Raw genomic sequence first — 23,705 nt, 5'->3', positions numbered from 1 at the left:
TAGTATATTTAGTATTTATGCTGTTTGAAAATTTTTTTAATAATATAATTTGCATAGGTTTTATATAATTTTATTTTATTTATTCATGAAATACCTACCACCCTACTTAAATATGTTAAAAAAAAAACAATTTATATGATGAATTATAAGCAAGGTTTAGGCGACATAAATTCAAATGTATCTTTGCGTAGAGAGGATCAAGCAATTACCAACTAAACAATATTTTTAAAAAAAGCACACATTGTAAAATAAATATTCTTTTCTGTGCTCAAAATCTAAAAGGTTAATGAGAATCTATCTCCCATATTTTCCGTGGTTAGGCCCCATAGGGGGGACCAATTTTTTTTCACCGGAGCTTAGGGGGTGCCAATTTTTTTTTGCACCGCGGCGAAAAATGTCTAAATGCGACACTGATCACACGTCGACATCGGCTATGCGTGACTATATGTGCGTATTATATACTTCGACATAAATACGTAAAATGCACAAGGACCATCGTAGCCGATAACTATAACATTATAATATGGGTATTAATAATAACATTTAAAAATAATAACATCAAGTTTATAGAGTTGAGTTTGCGTAGGTATTATAGTATAATATCCCTTTTTAAATGATGTACAAACAAGGGCGGTTTCTGTGTTTTATCGGTTAATATATTTTTTTTTTGTTTTAATGCCTCTAAGATATGCGTAGGTACAGAGTTATTTAAAATACTGTTCTACTTTTTTGTATTTTTAATTTTTAATAACTTATGTAAACATTTTATAATTAAAAAAAAACTTCCGATAAAAGCACTAAAAATGTTTTTTATAAAATGTTTAATGGATCCATGTACCGTAACTAAAATATTATATAGAGTCATAAACACGGAATGACATTTACGCTGTGCATTACTCATGAAACAGGCGGAGAAAACGTATCGAGTCTTCTTAAAATATATCATTTAACCATTATTAATATATTGTGCGCTTGAATTAAAATGTTGTAAATAATTTTAAGATACACACCCTCTGTATTTTGACATTGTCTATTTTTTTTTACATAATACAAATAGTAGGTTATTTCTAAAAAGTCGTCTAAAATTTGGATTTTCCATTTACCAAATTATTTATCTTATTGCATTTACACTTTACAGACGTTTTTTTTTTTTTTTGTAAGAACTGCTATTTTTGAACTCACAAAACAATTTATAATGACACAAAGCTAAAACAATAAACCAAGAAGGATGCTATTTTTAACGCCTTGAAGCTGAACTGAAATGTCTTAAGTTTCATACTTAAAATGTCTTTCAACAAAATAAGTTCTGAATGTCATTGTGCGTTGTATTTATATGATAGAGGCGAAGAAAACAGCACACTCTAGTCACTCTATTTTCTAGAAAGTATATACCCGGTAATAAAGGTGATTTATAATAAAACGCATAATCGCATTATTTCACTGTGCATTTCATTATGTTCGTATTAAATAATTATATAGTCCATAAATTATTCATTTAAGTCTGATCCAATAGTGTATTCGTGATAATATTAAATATATAGTTAATTTGACGACAAAATCAGAATATTGTCATTTCACGTAGGTAGGAACCTTATTATATTATTCAGAATACAAATGATACTCTACAGATATAATAAGTACTTGAACTTTTTAAAAGTTTGACGTTTGTTATTGTAAGTATTATACTCGTAAACATTTCAAAATCGTTTGAATATAAATTATAATTCTACTTTTACATAGTTTATAGGGAAAACGTCTGATATATCAGATATATTATACAGTATATAAAATACATAATGCTCGTACCTTTATAATAGGTAGTTAATGTATCGAATTGTAACAATTTCGTAAAATAATATAGGTTTCAGAAAATTGTAAGTGCATAGTTTTCAAACATAATAAATAATACAAATAATTTGTACGGATTTAAAATAATAATAATAATAATAATAATAATAATAATATATATATATATATAACAATTTCGTGTCACGATGTATGTTCGCGATAAGCTCCGAAACTACTGAACGGATTTTGATAAAATTTGGTGACCATTTATAATATGGACCAACTTAAAAGATAGGCTAATTTAGAAAGGGAGAGTACCAACTCCGAGAGGTGCTCAAACGGGAATTTTATTTATAAATTAAATTTTTGTTTATAAATGGTTTCCATGGGTTTTAAAGCTATTATATTAATAATAATAATAAAAAAAAAAACTATTTGCTTTACTTTTTAAATATAAATTATAAACTAATATCTAACTATAAAAAATTGTTAAATGTTTAATGTTAAATAAAAATCTCTGTACAGGCTAAGCTCTGGAACTATACTTATCAAGAATATCTGATAAGTAGATGCAGAGTTTAGTCTGTGTATTTATATAGTTAGATATATATATTATATATGTATAAATTAATGTCTGTGGATATATTAGACCTCTGGGAAGAAGATAGGTTAATTTACAAAGGGTTAAATTTGTTTTTTTTTTATTTATTGGATTTTAGTACGGTAAGGTTAGGATAGGATTTTGTATAAATTAATTATATTAATCCACCGTAGTTGGAATTAAGTAAAAACGACAAACTTGGTATAACTTTGATACTTTAGAGTTAAATCATACACTTATGTACAAACAGCATGGGGTCCGCAATCTACCGCAGGTATAGATTGCCAACCTGACAATGTACTGCTACGAAACAGAATTTTTATTCCGGGCAACGGAGAAGTTAAGATAAATTTTGAGCACCATACACCGAATATTAAATAATGAATTGAACAAAGTTTGAGTCATATGGAGTTGATACATTTAACGGGCAACGAAGTGCACGGGATCAGCTAGTATAATATAATACTCTTATGAATGTTTTTTTTAACGCATATTTCATAGAAAACTTGACTTTATATTATATTTTATTTTTAACACGAACGTGTCTGAAAATGTATGACGTACGATTTAAATATTATGTAAATTGTAAGCTGTACTTTGGTCTGCAAACGAAATTAAGTTTTTTCTACTTAATTACAACAAAATGAAAACTCTATAATTTCTGTATTCGTTATTAAAAAAAATCTCTAACGTTGTAGGTATTATGCATAGGTATCAACACTTTTCTATTTGAATTGTTAGACATGTACAATTTATATCATTATTGTTGTTATATGACATATAGACACATACAACTGATCAAAAAGAGTAGTCGAAAGTATTGGTTCTCTTAAGAATTTAGTAAAGTTGTGTCTTATAGATTTTTAGAGCTGAAAAAAATATTTTTTAATTTACTCATTAAAAAACAATTTAGTAAATTAGATAATAATATGCGATATTATAATTTTTCATGACTAACCGTGTCATATAAAATATAAAATACGTTTGTATTGTAGTCAACTTTAGTTGTGTCATTCAAATCCGTATAATAAAATACAATTTTTTATTGACAGCGAGTCATTAAAAAGTTTGTCATCCCTGACATAGAGGCTAGAAGCATCACAAAATCGCTCCTTCTACCATAAAGTTCCAACCGTAAGCTCGTTGCAATTTTAAGAATTTAAATTATTTATAAAATTATAATCATATTTTACTCATAAATCATAATCCATTCTTAAAATATAACGGCGTTACCGGTTTACGTGTTTCAAATACTTTTTTTTAATGTTTTATTGAAATAAAATAAGATATTATAATAAATAAATCGAAGAAATTAACAATTAATATTCAAAGAGGTGGAAAAAATATTCAAATTACAATTTATAATTCTTATTTATATTTAAATTGAAAACGAAATTCACTTTATTGAAAATTAAAATAAAAAGACTAAATCTTAAGGAAAACTAGGAAAAACTATTTCTTAAACACTGTGCGATATTTAAAGATAAAATCCCATGTACCTATAATGGAATTTATCTTCTATGGTGTGTAAATTTGTCTATTTCCAGAAATTTGTATGTTAAAGTTATATAACGGATGTTGTCTGGACATTGAATTTTCGATACACATTTATCTTACGAATTCATCCTTGTCACTGATTCTTTAATATAAATATTTATTATTTTGTCCACACTCGAACTAATTGGGATAGATTTGAAATCTAAAAAATTAACTGTTTTCATATTTTAACACAGTTCATTGTGAATAAATTTATGGATATAATAAAAAAAAAAATATTTATTTGTCGAAACCAATGGTTTATACCAAGTTAACAAAATCAAAAGTAAATAAAATTATACGAGTTAACGGCAAAACGGTAGATGGTCAATTTTGTTTACCAATATTTACATTTTAATATTTAATTTTATAGTGCACGTGGATTTACATTTTGTCTCATTAACAAAAAAAAAAAATAATAAATAACTTTTACTATCAGTGATGAGTGTTTTTGATGGAATGCATTGTTTAAAAATGCACGGTTCAAATAAATTGAAAAATAATTAAAACATAAAGCAGACATACGCTGTACCAATACCAATTAGTAGGTACCTACCAGTAATATACATTTATTGTAGTGTTCAGCCGCAATATAGTGTGGCACAGTCATAAAAATGCTCACAATCAAATGCCTACGTTTGTTTTCTAATAAGCCCATATTAGGCAGTTAATTATTATCGTCATGACCAATAAACACAGATTATGAAAATTATACAATTCGAGTTTTTAATAATATGTTTTGATAAATTTCTCGATATCAATATTTATTTTACGTATTTGCGCATATGATGAGCAAAGTCGTGCGTTCTGTTTTTTTTTTTTCAAAAAATTAAATTACTTTTGATACTGATATGTTATAATATTGCATATTATAATATGTACCTACTTGTATATTACTGTGTTTGTTTAGACATAAAAATACACAACATTTTGCTGCAAACTTACAAGCACAAAGTTAACAAAATACCTATCTACCAATCTTCTTACCTGACATTATTTTTCAATAAACGTATACCTACCTATAAAATAATAATATGGTCTGATATTTTGGTACGAATCATATGACAATATTGATTATTTGTACCCGAATGGCTATATGTTATTAAAATATTTGTTGTTTAAATATTAACATCAAAGTTGTCTACGCAATAAATAATAATGATGAAAATACCTACGTATAGGTAAGCAACAAAAAAAAATCTTTTTTTTTTGGATTTAGTTAAAAATTAAGTTTCAGCGTTTATCATTGTTATTATCTATATATATAAAAATGGAGACAAAAATGTGTAACAATTCATCAATCGAGAGCGGCAGGTCCGTTTTGACTTAATTTTTTTTTAAGATGTTCGTAACTGCCAGGAGAAGGTTTTTACGAAATAAAATTTTAGGAAAATCCACCGGAAATGTAGGAAATCTCAAATCTGTATGTCAAAAATACAACAGTGGTGCAACAGTGCATTATATTATATTGGTTGCTATTGGTTAATCGGGCATGTTTGTTGATTTCATATAATATAAAAATGAATCGCAGAATATGTTGCTAAGCGCAATAATTCTACTGTACGTGTGTTGTGACTGAACTCCTCCTAAATGGTTAGACCGATTTGAATGAATTTTTTTGTATGCGTTTACGTCTATTCGTCTGATTTCAGTACGGTTAGGCTAGGATTTTGTATTAATTGATTATATCAATCTACCATAGGTAGAATACGACAATTTTGATATAACCTTGGTACTTTAGAGTTAAATCATACACTAAGGTACATACAGCACGAGGTCCGCGATATACCGCAGGTAGATTGCCTACCTGCAGATAATGTACTGCTGCGAACCAGAATTTTTATACCGGGCAACGGAAAAGTTAAGATTAATTTTGAAACCATACACCGAATATTAAATAACGAATTGAACAAAGTTTGAGTCACATATAGTTGGAACACTTAATGGGCAACAAAGTGCACGGGTTCAGCTAGTTTTAATATAATATTTCATATCGAACAATTTTAAACTTAACGTCAAACTGACATAATGTAAATATTGCAGACATCGATAGTTTTTACTTTGGATTAATTTCTTAAAGTATTTGGTTACACATTTAAAAATACGATGCGTACCTATGATTATATATTTTTGTCAATATATTATTTGTCTCATCTCCATTATATTAGACTTTTTAAATTCCATGATTATATTCCAGAACATCTCTGATACACTTTTTGACTGAATTCGTATGGTTGATTTATATTATAATGTAATTGGCATCGAATGATTTTATGAATACAAAATTATCATGCTTTTGCATTTTTTATGAATGTGAATTTCTTTTATTCAAACATAACAACAGCAGGTCTTCAGCGCGTCACAAATATGTTTGATGTTTTCTAAAAAAAAAAAATTCGTAGGAGTTGTTTGTCACATATCTACTGAACTGTTCAATATTATGCATAAATTTAGTGTGTCGAATGTCGATATACCATATACGTATATCGCTTGTGATAATTAATCAAAAATAATCCTCCAAATAAATTCTAAAAGATTATAATGGAATTAGTGAGATGAGATAAGTAATGTGTTATAATTTCGAAAAATCTCAAATATATTTTTCGTATTTATCTGATTTGTTTTATTTTTGTTTGTTGTTATATGTTCATATTATATTATATGATTGGGTATGGTTTGCTTAATGTGTGATATTTGTGGATAAACCAACCTGAAAACTTCCTTTAAATTTTTGTCCAAAACCATTTATCTATCAATCTATGAAATATTTTAATGTCATGTAGGTCGGGTCAGGCGCGGATCCAGAGGGGGTGATACAAGCACCTCCCTTGGTATGTTACTTCCTGAAAAAACATACTCTACACAACATGTATTTTTCAGTAGGTTGGGGACATTTCTAAACAAAATTGGCACAAAAAAAAATTGAAAGGTAATTTTTCTTTAAACAATATTGAGAAATAAATTTACTTAAGCTACCCAGCATTTTTTTTAAACATATGTATTTCAACGAGTTAAGAACGATGGTGCAAAAAAGAATTTGTGGATATGATCATTTTGGAAATTAAGTCTTTTCAAAGTTTGCGATTTTACGTTTATACGCATGCGTATAACATTGTAATTTACTACCGCGCACAGCGTTTATAACGAATTTTGATTTTTTTTTTTTTTACGTATTTTAACGTGTGATGGTTAAATTATAATTTACACAATCAGCGAGTTATCTTATTTGTACTACACATTAAATTAAGATATTAAAATGAAATGAATAAATTTCTGACTTAATCGAAATATTATTTACTTAGGTAGGTACACATCGTAATCAGTACTATGACTATCATAGTCTTAACGTACCTATGTAGTTAAGCATTCGTAAACGATGGTGAAGTCAACATTTGGAAGTCAGACAAAGTTATACCTAATTTAAATTTATATAGTATTTTGTATACTATTTACCCGCCACATAAGAAAACTATCCTTTTCAGGACCACCAATCACAGTGCAGAACGCGTGAACAGCACCACACTTAGGGCTTAGGGATGAATTCTAAGCCCCCTTGTGCAAGTACGGCCAGGGATAAAGGAGGTCATAACGAAGACAACAGTACCCTCCCCATGGTCATAATCCAAAAACTGACCAAACGGTAAAGAAAATCGTACCGACAGGAAACACGGGCCGGTACGCACGGTGGCACACCCGTGGTTTACTATTCGGTACAGTCAACAGTAAACCTGACGTTTTCACTGAACTTACATGAAAAAATCCTAGACCCGCCGCTGGGTGGGGATACATTTAATCAATATTCAAGTCAAATTCTTAACTAAAATGAATTCTGTCAGATGCAAGAAGTGACTACAATAAAGTCCAACAAATCTGTATAAAATGGAAAAGAAAGATTAAAAAAAAATCTCAAAGCTATTGTTAAAATAAACCTGTAATCTTTGTTCGATTATAGTGAAATTGTTCGCAAAAATTGTTACAATAGAGCCGATATAACAACTATACTGAAGACTCACATACTGCATTAGATAAATCTCAAAAATCCAGAAGAGATTCGTTTTATAAGTGTAATTTAATTAGTTTAAGTGCAAGACTTATATGATTGTCATTCCAATACAATAATAATATATTTTAGTTCAACGCGATGCATCGTGTGACGTAAGTTATGATGGATAGGAGGCGTACAAAATATATATTTTTAGTTAAAAAACCGTTCCAAAAAATTATTTCGGCGTTGTTGTTTATTTATAAATAATATTATATCATCTCATAAATAATTACATATTTTTTTAATCGTACCAATATTGCAATTTTATTTTTTGATTTAGTGACTATAAAAACCTACAGCACGGTCGACATATATTGAAAACTATTTTTATTTAAAAAAAAGTGAATACGCTACCATTCATCATAAAAAAATTGATGACTGTTGACACTTGTGTGGTACTGCTGAAGACGATGTTCATTACATTATTTTTACGTGGGAATCCTTCTATTAAGAGGACGCCACAACCGTGTTATGTGTTGTATCCGTTCTACAAACATAGCAATTTTGTGTTCAGCAGTTCCAATGATTTTGTGTAGTACCTAAGCTTTAATATTATAATTGTAATACATTTTTTTACGATATTCCTATTTTAAATGATAGTTATGGACATTTTAAAATCGTAAAATTGTACGTACCTCCCACTCATAAATTGCTTGAAAAATACAAATATCGTAAAAAAATCCACGATAAAAGTATAAAGCACGTATTATTATGTATGGCAAGATGGTCTTACCGCACGGAATTGGAACTGTCGAACACAAATTTGTTAGGTACCTACCTATGTCGTACGTTTGTAAGACGGAGACAGCACGTCACGCGAGAGTGTCATCCTCTCTAACCAAATAGCGTGGTATAAATTGTCCAAATCATTCGTTTAAAATGTTAACAATATTATAAATTTTTATTCGCGTTTTTGAAGTGCGCAGCTTGGCACTATGGGGAATACATAAGATAGCGTGCATTATTGTGAATGTTATACGAGTTGATATAGTTGCTTTTTTATTTGTTTAGCATTTGAACGGTATATAATATGAAACATTGAAACAAACCTATATACTAATAAATAACGGATGCCAACAAAATTGTTGGGCAAATATTATCATGAAAAATTCGATATAAATGCAACTACAACCTGAGGTAAACGATAAAATATACGTATTTTAAATTTATTTTTCCTGAATAATATCATATATACCTAGTGGATACACAATTATGTATAAACTGTATGTATGTACAAATACAACGCGATTGTATCGAACTCAAAAACAATATATTATATTAATATAATAATATATAAATACAAATCATCTCAAAAATGGTAGGGACCTTGCAACAACCATATACATATAATTCCCGCCATTTGTAACACACAACCTTTGGAAGGCCGTCGTGGTGTGAAAACGGTTTTTTATGATTATTAATACCTATAATATGTCAAAATCGTTTTTGATGACGTTAAATACGCAATGATAAATTATGAAAACTTCAGTATCCAAAGGAACTGTGCTTTGATGATATAGGGGATACAATGATGGAACATAGACAATCAACTAGCCCAGATAAGGATGATTATACACGGTAGCTAGGTACTTTATTACAGTGTTAAAGGATAATTAATTTTCGACGTAAAGACATCATTTAAAACTTGGCGGAAGAATCAATACAAAAAACATTTACCGTCTTAACAACAATAGAATCAAATGCATGTGATAGTTTATTACATTATACACTGTATACGAGTAGAGTAGAAAGCTGTAATACTATATGAGAAAACCACTATTTGTCCATTTTTAATTTTTTTGTTATTATATAGTTATAATTTCTTATTTTTATAAATAAATATGGCTTACAATGCTTATATATATATATATATATATATGTGTGTGTATATATGGCTAGCAGAAGAAAACGTGGTTTAGAAAAGAAAAAAATACAAACATCTTTACCCATTTCCGAAAAAAAAAAAATAGAACCAATGTATTATAAATTAATTTTTTGTACTGGCAATAACCTTATACTTACAAAACCTTGAACTTTTAAATTGTTTTTATCTTTTTTTTGTAGCTCTTTCAATTTTCTTCATTTCGTTTCATCATAAGTTGATTACTCCTCTTTTGATAAATTACAAATAGGTATACAGCTTCTTGACTGGGTAATCGATTTCACTCAGTTTTCAATAAAATTAACTTTGTATTTGTTATTTTTGTGATTTGTAAAATCCACCTACATTGTGATTTAATTTTTACTTCTTACTAATACATATTTAATAATAAAGTTTGAACGGTTTAATTTACTCTTGGGTCATTTAAATTTTGATTCAATTTAACTTAAAATGTATACATTTTTTAACTAAAAATCATCATATTTCACCTCTATGATATCAACGTAATAAAACAAAAATTCATAACCAAATATCATTACATTTTAATAGAATGTATAGAGTTAATGTAATCATTAATAAATTATACACAACAATTCTAGTGATATTTGAGAAATATATAACTCAACACTAATTGGATTTGTAAGTGGTTACGTTTGGTTTAAGTGAATAGGTAGTTAAAAGTTCACTTTTACTCAAACTTACTAATAGACATTTTTGTCTGTAAAAATTAAATAAAACCAACTAACTTTATGATATTATTCTTTAGGAATGAAAAAAAACTGTCATTACATTGGATTTCTTCGAATCTGTTGTTGTTGCTATTTCTTGATATTTTGTAAATGTTAACCATAATTTAATTATTGTAGTATGATTAATATTTTAATTGTGCTCCTACAAACCACCATTTAAGCAAACAACTCTTATTTTTCAATTGTTATACCTATACAATGTTCCTAAAAAATGTGGAAACACTTTAATTACCGTTTGAATATTTTTATACCTAGGTATACATAATAGCAGATAACACTGCTACACGTATTTTTTAGGTAAAAAACCACCTCATTAAGTATATCATATTATCGTTTATCAGTCCAAATTATTCTCTAATGACCATTTTCCAACTTTTTGAACACTCTGTATAGTATCGACATACGTCATTCAATTACATTCAAATCATACTAATGAACGTGAAAATATATTCATTGATTCAAAATGGAATTCAATCTATACATATTTTTATCGTATTTTTATAAGTTATTCTTCAATTATTGCAAAATTCTAAATTATTCAAACCATGAGAATGTTGGAGAGAATGAAGCTAGTCGTTTAATTTGATTTTTTTTCAGTAACAGCACACAATTTAAGAAGACAGTTTAAATAATATACATAATTTCCAAAAAAAATGTATGTATTTTTCTCCACTAAAAATCAGTAATACATTTGAAACATTTCAATAAATACAATATCATATTATAAGTTTTATAATATTTTTTAATGCTTTTAGTGAAAATTTCATGTATATATAAAAGTTGTTACATTACGATAAAAATGTGTACACGCATGCATAATTATTTAAAATGTATTTTTTTTTCTGCTCAGTGAATTAATTTATTATACTATTTTAATTACCTACTGAAATAAACTTTATTGTGTATATTATAAATAAAATGAAACCATTAATATTATATTTGTATATTATGAAGTTCAATCAATGGATAGCCACTTCACAAAAGTCCCTGTCTGAAATGTTGTAAATTTAATTTAATTTAATTTTTTTTTTATAATATTTTTTTATAAATCCACTTGTATAAAATTAATATATAAATTAAATATTGTAAAAAATATTCCTTTACAGTTTGTATAAAAAAAAATGCAATATCTAATATTATAATCCATTTAGTACGAACGATAAATTAGAAATATTCGTATAAAAAATTATTAAATATCAGTATATTTTGTATGTTTAACAAGTAACTTGATTTAATTTAGTAATCTTTACATAATAACTTACAAAAAGATTAATACAATCTGGTAGATGATTACATTGTTGGGAAGGTATCCATTAATAGCTCCATAAATTGTCTATTGTTATTGCTGGTTTTAATTTTAGTTTAGAATCTAAACTTTGGATGGCCATGTTGTGACCATTTTCTTTGAGCTTCAAATGTAGTTTACCGTGGATGGTTTTTGATGACATTTTTATAATCGGAGGATTTCTGTTAGTGGTAAATTTGACAGGGAATTTTCTGTAGTGAAGTTGTGAAAGTTCTGGACCAATGTTACTTGTAAATTATGGGAATCATGATACAACACAAATTAAGATTATGCTTGTACATCAACAAACAAGTTTTAATTTTATTTACTTAATAGTTCATTTAAAAAGTTAAAAGTTATCAATTTACTGTAAAAATTAAACGTTTGACATTGTAGTGTTATTATTAGCTAAGCACATATCTGTGCATACAGTTTAATAAAATAGGTACTGAACCCGGTACTGAATAAAATTCTAAAATTCGTACCTACATTATATTATAAATATTGAATGTGAAGAACTTATTACAAGACGATTCCAAGTCATCTATGTTTAATGTGTATATTATAAGTACATAAAATCAAAAAAAATCTCTAAAAATGTATATATCACCGTTCAAATAAAATTTAAAATACCGGAAAACTTTTTATTAATTTTAACTAAATAAGTGTACCTACCTGATTAGATAGGTGGGTAAATTGTTCGTAGACACTAAATAATAGTAAGTGTGTACAACATAAAATAAAAGTTAAACAATTTTTTTAAATTAAGATAATATGTAAAAGTACACAAGCCATCATAATATAGAATATTTATATGAAAACTCAGATTATTTTATAAGTTATAAAAATTTTAAGAATTTTGCGTTGGTAAATCATAATTTTTGTCACGTAATTTAATGTTGTATTAATTAAGCCCGTTACGTAACTTCAACTCAAATTAAATTACATTTTAAGTTCTAATCAAAATTGTTATCCTTAAACTCACATAGTATTATATTTAATAATATATAACTGGTATAATAAAACTTAATTTTATTTTTATCATCTACTTCTTTGTTAACAGCTAATATGTCATATTTTTTAATACTTTCAATTGAGCCATTACAGATTATATTAAATAATAAATCGTTATCACTTATCGAAACGTGTCTTTCAACTGTATAAAATTAAAATGTCCATACCTACAATTCAAACAAATTATAAGGACTTATATAATATACATCCTTAAACTTAAACGTTTTATTTATATATGGTGGTGGTGCACATACGTATACGTCTCATTTGCGCACACAATAATTATTGAAGTTCAAACTACAAACGAATATTATAGTCGTATTTGCGTACACAACATAAAATGCTGGAAATTCCCTACTTATACTTGTACTGCCTAAATATATAGTAGGCCGTGCCTTTGACCTACTTGAGGTGGTTTTGCATAACAAGTCTAGGGATATTTTCGTTTTTTATTTTGTCCGAGCGCAGCGCAGCGAGCGAAAGGCCACGCGGGCATCATTTTAAATAATATTTACGACGTTCTTCACATTAGTGTCAATTTCTGGATCACTGGTATATAATTATTGTACATGGGTATATAAATCGTGGTATAAATATCCTCATAATTTTTCCTCCCTGAGCCTGACCAAGTGTGAAGGGAATGAGTGTGTACGCAAATGAGACTTTGTGTTATTCTGTGTAAATAAGCTGTACGTAAGTGAGAAAAATTATAAAAATAGACTGTACGCAAATGAAACGTACGCATCTGCATCGGATCCATTATTATATGAATGCATAAACACGGGTCTGTTCAATTTGATTCAATCTTTGGTAAACACATAATATCATACATAATATCTTTCGGTGCATATTATTATACTGTATAAAGCTATTTATCTATCGTATGAAATAATATTTTTAGTGTAAAATAGTTAAAATAGTTATAAAAAAGAAAGCGGGTAAGTTTATGTCGCTCTGCAGCTGTACAATATAGGTTACAAGTGGGTCACTGTAATGGATGGTATAAAATTTGAATCCAATGATATTATAATATCGTTGTATAATATATTATGAAAAACAATTTTGAACGGAGACGGTTTGCCAATTGCCAGTCTAGAATATTTTATATTAAATTTGTATTGTTATTCCTTATTACCTAATTATAACGCTGGCCAGTAAGTTGAATTAATATTATAAAATTACAAAAAAATAACTAAAATCGAATTATTGGTTATTAAATATTATGTAATTTCGTTCAAATTTGAACATAAAATAACTATAAAAAATAACTGTGTAATTATATTTTTATATTTTTTGATTGCAGAATAACCTACTTACTCGAAACTTTGTTTCAAAATTTCAATCCTTAGCTATAAAAGTTGAACATTTTAGATTCTGAGCGGAGCGATGAATGTATTGATCTTACAAAGATGTGTGTTTTTTAACTTTTATTTAATTTTTGTGTCTGTGTACACGAGAAGTAGTCGAAATAATGCTTCAGTTTTCGACTTCAGTATGTCTTGTTCGATGTTCCCATCGTGAATTTAGTTGATGCATTAGGGAGATCGAGATCAAAATATATATTTTGCCCATATTCCCATTAGTGTTCAAAAGCGCCGAGAAAAACAAAAATAAAATTTAGGAAAACTAGGAAAACAATAACCATTGTTATGCGAAATCGGTTTTTGACAAGTAGATACATGCAATTCTAACTGGTTGTTTATATTATCATTTTATATGCACGATAAAATTTTCAAAATATTTTTGTTTGTTTTGAACTGTCTACAGACATTAAAATCTTGACAAAATACGTAAAAATCACGAAAATGTGCAAATTATTATAAGTTAAAAATTGGGTCATTTGTTTTAGAGTTACACCAAAAACTTACTAAAATCGATTTTGTCGGAAAAAACCCCGATTCTTCTTAATTTTTTTTTTTGTTTTTCCGGTACTCTTGAAAATTACTGGAAATTTTAACCTCCTTGATGCACCAACCAGATTCACTTTTCCATCAAACAAGAAATAAGATTGAAGGAAATTAAAGAAATTTTACTGCCCTAAAACTTAATAGCAGACACAAGAATAAAAATAAATTAAAAAAAAAAACACATCATTGTAAAATTAATATATTCATCGCTCCGCTCAGAATCTAAAAGGAATACAAAATAATTCAATACGAATCAAAATCAAGGGAAATACGCCAACTTAAATTATTGTAAAGAGGTCCTTTTTGTATGGTTTTAACCATACAAAATAGAAATTACTTATTTATTTATTTATTTATCTCAAGAATTTCACTAATTTATATATAGAGAATGCTCAACAGGGTGCTTAATATAAAATATTAAAACACCATAGCGAATATAAAGAATTTAAATATGTTACTCCAAATCAAAGGGGTATAAATATCTTTTATTGAATTTTATTTTAGATTACTTTTATAACATGGCTTATAATATAAAATTTATGGCAAAAATTGAATTAAAATAATGTGAATAAAAATAGACTGCCCGAGCTTGTGTGGTGTAATATATTATTATGGTAATATTTATTTCAGCAACACATTTGTGAATAGATAAAATATTTTATTACTCAAAGGAAGTTATAATCAAATTTTATTTTAAAAACTAAAAATCACTTATGTAGTTTTTGGATTATTCTTAAATAAAATTATTAAAATCAAATCAATAATAAAACTGTTTTTATAATTTTGAATTCAAAATAAGTTACGTCTTTGTGTTGTAAGCTGTGATTTATATTTAAACAGCGTGTACTTATTATTTTTATCGAAGCGAAAAAGTTTTAAATTCAATATAAAAATTGTATAGTTTAATTTTTAAATATTATATTAAAAAAACATATATAATTTATATATTTAAATCGCTTATACAATATGGAAAATGTATTTCGTAAAAAAAAATGTAGAATACGTAAAATTGAGATGAATCCACTTACCTAATTATTTTTATGTACAAAAACATTTTCCAATAATTGTCCATTTGTGAATTAAATATAATACTACCTATACTATTTTATCAGTTATGTAATTTAAATTCAATCAGTTAATATATAGGTACCTGCGTAACTGTGCGATGTACTTTTTTAAAATAACACTATAAAGTTAGTTTATTAATTTATATTTAATATACAATTTCAAGCATACTTGTTTTTGTTAACATTACACTACTTCTTAGTAACAAGTTTTATGATTTTTAAGTTAATGCTCTAAGGCTGTTATGCATAGTACTTCCCCCCCCCATGGTATCGAGAACCGGAGGGGGGATTACGTTAGCATTACGTCCCCTATTAGCATTACGTCCTCTGTTATGCATAGTACTATATTATATCAAGCTTTTAGTTGAATGATGTAATTGAAAAGAACAGTTTGTGTATACTATACGTCTATATATATGTATTCGGCGATGTCCCGTATTATGTTTTAACAAAGAAAATATGTCATTGAAAACACTACTATTTTTATACATTAAAACGTGGAATATTTTTTTTTTTTTTATTCAGGACTAACAATTATAATAACAATGGTTTATATAATTGTAATATTTTGGATATTTGTTGTTTTGTTTTGGGCTACGTCATTGATTAGCCAGTGACCGTACTAAAATATTTATTTAGGTAATTACCCACTAAATATATTGTAAGCGATTTGTTAAAACGTACGTCCCCTGTACAGCTATAAATTTTAAATATTAACCTATTTGTTGTGGATTTTATTAGTTATATAAAACCATGTCATATACAACCATACTTCAAAATTAGTAAATTTAAGACTTTACGTACCTATTTTAGGTTCAAGCTATAAATTCATGTTATATAGCATATTATAATAAATATTAATTTAAATTAAATTTGGAAATACGCTCTTTTCTGTGCCATCACATTTTATAGTTATATCTGTTTGGTTTCCAATGTATACTCTCGACACACGTCCAATGTTGACGTCACATATTTATTTTTAATTATTTTTTGTACAAGTTAAACAAATTGTCTATAGCTGCGTACCGAACGAATTTGAAAAAAAATGTCTAAAATATTTCACGTCTATGTACCGACGTCTGTTCAAAGTCGTAGAATCGTTGACGTATATTTCAATTAATAGTGAGTGCATTATTGCTTCTTTCGTCTCTTACGATCTCGTTAATATTGTGTTAGGTCATCACGTCTTCGAATATTGTAATATTATTATAATTCAACAGTCATTAATATTTACTTAGGTATCGATATACTTACAGCAATACGCAATCAACGTACAGACGAAAATCCACGTGTACCCGAAGATCATAGTTGAGTGGAAATCAATTGAAAATACGGTCGAATGTCGTATTGCCGTGTCCTGCGCGGGTGTTAAAAATATATTGCGATATTATGCGGTTTAACGTCTGAAAAATTGTATTCGCACGCACACGCGCGTTGACGGCCGCGTGGCTAATAACGGCAACAATAAAAATATTATAATAGTGTAATGGTTATAAGTAACATTATTATCGCGATGACGAAAATTACAATGATTAATGTCGTCGCGTATTATCACACGTGTGCGTTCCGCGGCGGCCGTTGCGGTCACGCGGACAACCCTCTCGAATGGGACGCCGATGACTGTCGCGACCGCGGTTGAATTTCAAAATGCTCCTCCTCCGCCGGTAGGAGCAACATCTCCGCGCCGTGCGATGCACACTATAGTTCGGGACGGCGCCACGACACGCGTCTCCGGACCGACGCGGTGGAAACGCATGTCATATTGTTTTGTCGAAAAGTGAACGCCTATTTTTCACAACTATGCATAATGTACTAACAATATTATAATATACCATAATGTATATCGACGCATTATGTTATGATAAAATATATAGGTATTTGTTTTATAAAACATATCATACAAGTCACTAGATACCTATATAATATTATAATAGTAGCTCATAAAATAATCATAGACAGGACCGGCTCAAGCGAAAATAGTGAGCTAGGCAAATTTTGCCGCCCCTAACGGCCTAACAATAATATAATATTATCAGTTTTTTGAAAATGCCTCCCTCTTATGAAAATTCAGCTGAAGTGCCACCCTAGTGCCACCCTATGTCGCCTACTCCTTAAGTCAGGCCTGATCATAGAGGTTGTAATGAATACACTGGCACGATAAAATATATATTATTATCAACTACCATATAATACGGAACCGTAATTTGTGGTTGGGCTTGTGAAACTCGTCGAATAAAACTCAAAACTTCTATTAACACGTTACTGATAATAATATTCAAAGAGTATTTCAGAACAAATCCTGATCTAATATATTATAAAAGTAATGAATTTAATAATATCTTTAAATAATTAGCACTATTTTACGCAATAAAAGTGGTATTAAACTTTTATTTCTCCAATATTTTAATGTTTCTTATTCATCACATTCCAACACGCATTTAAACCCTTCAATAACCAAATACTGCTTACAGAAATCACACCAACTATAATAGATTTAAGACCGAATTTGGAATAATAAATCCATATTATATTAGTAGGTATGCATTGTACAAAAATACTGTTATAAGCAATCAAAAAAATTAAAAACCTAATGATGTGAAAGTATTTCGGATTTTTATTTTACGGCTTGTCTTTTAATTTTATAGTAAGTATGAAATTTTCAATTATTTAATTATAATAATTAACTTTTTGTATTTTATAATATTAAGATATTTAAATTCATTTATTTTTTAATTTAGACGTATGTAAACATCTGAGTCACTTAAGAACTTTATTTTCCACTTAAACCTTTGGTTTTTGTGAATTTTCATTATGTTTTTCTATGTCTGTTTATATATGTATTTTAAAATGAATAATAAATATTTGTCTATCGTTGCATTATACTATTTATACTTATACAGTGGATTAACTGGAACTTCGGTATCTCCAAGTCTCGAGACCAAAAAAAAAAATTCCGCCATACGGAAACTTTGTGATACCGGGGTTCCTATACGTCTGGTTATAACAATGTGCATGGCAAGGATGTATAATATTATTAATTATTATTATGATGTTGTAATAATACTTAATAGCGACCACGGTGTATCAGCGATTCGCGGTCTGTCACTGACGGAAACGAAATTAATTTGGAAAACCTCATTGATTTGTCATGTGCCACTCTCAGAATTTGTATGCATTATTTGAATTGATAGGTATTATACAACATTGCATCATACTGGTATGTTACTATTATTAGCAGAGAACAGTGTATTAAAATGTTGTAATTAAAGTGTACACTTGTTGGACACGATTTCAGTTCTAAATACTAGACCATCTCAAATGTTGTCCGTTTTTGAGTGTCTTACAAAAGTCGCAATGATAGTGCACTCAAAGTTCTTATGCATCGTATCATAAACTCATACCTTTTGTAAATTCAACAAGTAGTTGTCAATTCCACAAACAGGGCTATATATTTTTAAGTTGAAAAAAAAGCAGGTAAGTGGATGTCGCTCTGCTGTACAGTAGATTACAAGTGGGTCATTGTATAATAGTTGTATTAGACTTGAATTCAATGATATAATATCATTGTATAAGAAAAACGATTCTGAGCGGAGACGGTTTGTCAGTCTGGATATTTTATATTTTGTTATTATTTATTTTATCATGTAAGTTGAATTAATATTAAAATATTATAATTTTTTATTCGTTTATATGGTGATAAACAAAGCGTTAGAAATTAAAATCCCATTTTTAGCGTTTTTTCGTAATTTTCCGGTGGTTTTTCCCGTGGCATTAAATAACTATTGAAAAAATCGAAAAATGACTTTTCTAAAGTACCATCTTGATCCAATTTGCTAAAAGATAAGGTACTATATGTTGAAATCGAAACACTCCTTCTTAACTTTTTTACTAAAAAAAATATTTGCTTAATTTTATATGGCTTCAGATGAAAAAAATTGCATAGAGTACTGGAATAAAAAAAATTAAAATATGAAGCACATATTTTTTACATATTTTAACCAATGTTGAAACAATCATTCGTACATTACACTGCAACAGGGGCGTCATTTGGGGGGGGGGGGCAGGGTGTGCAATGGCACTACTAACTTAAAAAATGTTAACAATTGGCCTGCTATTAATACTCCAATGCGCCGTCATAATTTACTTATACATGTTTTCATATATAGGTAATATAAAATATATATATTTTAAGTTTTTATATATGAACAGTAATGACATTAGCTGGTTGCTTTAACTGCTTATAAGCTTTTAATTCTTTGAATTGCTAGCTATTTAAAAGTTGCATTAGTCGTTATGAGTTTCAATTAGAACTATAAAAGGGGAGGAAAGAATATTTACATAGGTTTGCATAGGTTTCCTACATTTATATATATATATATAAATATATATATTTTTTAATGGCCTGGTGAAATGTCAAAATTGGCCTGCCTAAAAGTTTGCACACCCAGAAAAAAAACTGAAATGACGCCCCTGCACTGCAAATATTAATCGTATTATATTAATGATCATGACGTATGGCGTATGCGCACAATTTGTTATTGTTGTAGCGCAAAAATGACCGAGCCCTTGATCTTGACGTGTAACAGCAATACTATGGTGTTGAATATTTTCGTTTACTGCGTTCACAACACGACACGATACGTTGGCGGTGTTAGCGCGAAAAAAAAATAATATTACATTATCGACTCTTATAAGAACCTAATGATATTATGGTGTAAATTGTGAGGGCTACTCAAATAACTCGATTCTAATAGAAATTATCTGTAAAATGGAAAAAAAAATCCCATCTACCTTTGGTCCATATTGTGTTTCAGTCTACCAGTTAAAGCTGCAATCTTTTCGCGTACCTACGTACTGCGTAGTATTAGGTATACTAATAGACTGTGTGCGCATTATTTTGCGAGCGTATGTTATAATACTGATATTATAATAATATTTGTTATTTAATAAACGGAGAAGTTTAGTATGTTCGTGGAGTTAGCATATCGACATGACGACTGAAAATTAGTGCCAATATTTTGAAACTGATGTACTCTTAAGGAATTTGAAATTTATTTTTCAGAAAATCCAAAAGTTAAAAATAATAATGTTCTCAGAAACTAAAATTTAAGGTCAAAAGTATTTGATTTTTTTTTAAAGAAATTAATTAATTTGTTATTGCCTCGTTTAAAGTGTTTATAAATTAAATTAAATCTAAAAAAAAATCACAGTGTATAAAATTATTGTTGTCTTTAAAAATATATTTAACACTCGTACAATTAATATGTTTAGGTACATACTTTGTATTTTTTAATGTAAGTGGAAAATTTGGACATTTTTGAAGGTAACTATTTTTTTAAAATTGTTTTCTTATTTGTATGCTCTTAACCTTTAAGTGCTGATTTGAATGCACTTTTAAGCGCTTGTTTTAATAATAACAAGTGTTATGTACAATAAGTCCCAAACACTGCTTATCAATTTATCTGTGGGTATTATCAAAGTCCTATAACCTAACAATATTGTTGTTCTATTCAAATTATTTACCTGTTTCGTATGTTGTAGATAGTTTGTGTATGAAATGTTTGCTGTTCATTACGACAATTAATTAAAACGATTAATTGTAATGAAAAGAACCAACACATTCCATTTAAATATGTGATGGTAGGAATAATACAGCGTGAACATTAATTATAATATGGTGATTAGGATATAGACCGATATATTAATATAACACGCGGCGAGATAAAGTTGTAAGAAGAAGCCGAATCGGTTAATGGGAGAGAACTAATTGATCAGAAGGTGAAGAAGATCGATTACACCGGCGGAAATCTGCAGTTGTAGGTATACCTACTAATATTTTAGGAACAGGAAAAGTCTAACCAAGATTAATAACGGAGAACCACAAAAGGATGATGTTTAAACACCAATCGTAACACGGACGCGAACTTGGCTAGGTATACAGATTGCAACATTATTACGCAGGTACCTAAATTATAATATGGATATTGGATAGGTACTATTATTTTATGTCGTATAATAATGCAACACTATACAAGTAAAAAAAAAAAGAAAGAAAAGAAAATTGCTTCCTGAAGGCATATGTCTACCCCGTTTGTCTGTCATCATATCATAACAATATTATTATGACCGCTAAAAATAAATATTTCCCTGAGAGCAAAAACCACGGATTATGCTACCTATATATTATTATGTACCTACGAAAACGTTGTCCGATTTTATTTCAATTACCTACACATCAGCCATTGTTATCCTCGTATAAATAGCTGTGAACGAGACGTACGATCTTTAATGGTTTCACCTCGCGAGAACGGTACCTATAATATAGTATTTTATCATTTTCGTGAACGGGAAATTTTATGTTATGTTTCCCCGTGTTTTGTACGAAAATCTATTAGGAACTCGTATAAGCGTACCATGTTTTAGTGACTGCTGTGGTATCTCGAATTTATTTATATATCGTGCACAACATCCGATCTCAAAAATACATCAAAATTCAAAATTGTCGCTTGAATCGAGTCACTAATATTTGTGATAACTACAGAGTATAACTTTAAAAATAAGAATATTACATTTTTTAAAACAAAATATAAAATTTTATTATCCCACAAAAAAAAAGTATTATATTACTTACAATGCTAATAACAAAATATAACAAAACTTTCGCATCGTTTAATGCTCGTGTAGTTACCTACCACGTTATACTAATTCGTACAGAAACACAATAATATTATTATTGACAATTTATAAGTACCTATACCTATAGAGATTAGGCATCTCAGAAATATTATTATATCTGAGATCACGAGAAGATGACATTCGTAAATCGTCATGACGCATTCTCCGGGTTTCTCCTACAATAATATTATATTATACACACGACTTACCATATTTTCAATTAACATAATACAAAATAATAATGTTAGGTTCCGAGGTTTCGTCAACGTTCACCTGTATTTAGGAATTGTTTTTGATCCCATGCTGATAACTAAAATAAATTACACTAGCTGTTCCTCTCATTTGTGTTATCTATTGACTATTTTTTAACTCAGGACAGTATTTTATTTTAGTAATTATGGCAATGTGTGTGTTCGTGTGTGCACACAGCTGACATACGGCGTGTGTCAAAAGTCCACTTGTCCTCACCCTAAGTATATCTCAAAGACACCGTGACACATCGTCTATTGGTTAAATGGGAGTTTTTCAACAGTAATCTATACGGCTATACGAGAGAATTTCGATCGAACGGCATCAATTGTTTCTTATAATATAATATTATTATCGAGAAATACACGTGCATCTAGACAATAATAAATAATAATACATTGATTTGCCACGGGATGAATAAGGTTATATCCGATAGCGAGACACGCCCACACTGTAGAGTGTGGCACCTATTATACATATTATAATAATAATATAGTGCATAATATAATATGATATATTATAACAACTATAAATATAGGGTTTATCTGTTATCAGTGGAGCGCCAAAAGAGCTATTACATATTATTATTATGTGAATAATATTACGATACATCCCCCGTGATGACAGATATCGTTGCTTTTTAATCAACAAATGCGTAGAAATATCTATTTATTCAAACAACATGCGGTATATACTATATAACATCACATATCAAGAGCAAATTCGATTTCTTGTTTTTTTAAATATTCTGACACGCACAAGAGAAGCTGTTGCTGAACTAACGAAGTGTCTTGTTACTTTTTTCTCTTATAATATATACTCGTAAATACCATTTTTTATTTCTGTTCAAGCCATCGAGGAATGCTACAAATATTCGTTATTTCCAATAAATAAATTGAAAATCAAA

At 28.5% G+C, this 23,705-nt stretch overlaps 1 protein-coding gene across 1 annotated transcript in view; it reads right to left on the bottom strand.

Annotated features, from left to right (window-relative positions):
• LOC100166998 (uncharacterized protein) overlaps positions 1-17,492 on the bottom strand; it is a 79,957-nt gene extending 62,465 nt beyond the window's left edge. The window contains exon 1 of the mRNA NM_001246067.2: positions 17,129-17,492. Within this exon, the coding sequence (NP_001232996.1) occupies positions 17,129-17,180 (52 nt within the window). The 5' untranslated portion in view covers positions 17,181-17,492. The remainder of the gene's footprint in view (positions 1-17,128) is intronic.
• Positions 17,493-23,705: the final 6,213 nt, after the last annotated feature.

Source organism: Acyrthosiphon pisum, chromosome A2 (assembly GCF_005508785.2).
Source record: "Acyrthosiphon pisum isolate AL4f chromosome A2, pea_aphid_22Mar2018_4r6ur, whole genome shotgun sequence".
Taxonomy (NCBI): Eukaryota; Metazoa; Arthropoda; class Insecta; order Hemiptera; family Aphididae; genus Acyrthosiphon; species Acyrthosiphon pisum.
Note: the sequence above shows the minus strand (reverse complement) of the source record. Positions and strands in the feature narration are given on the sequence as shown.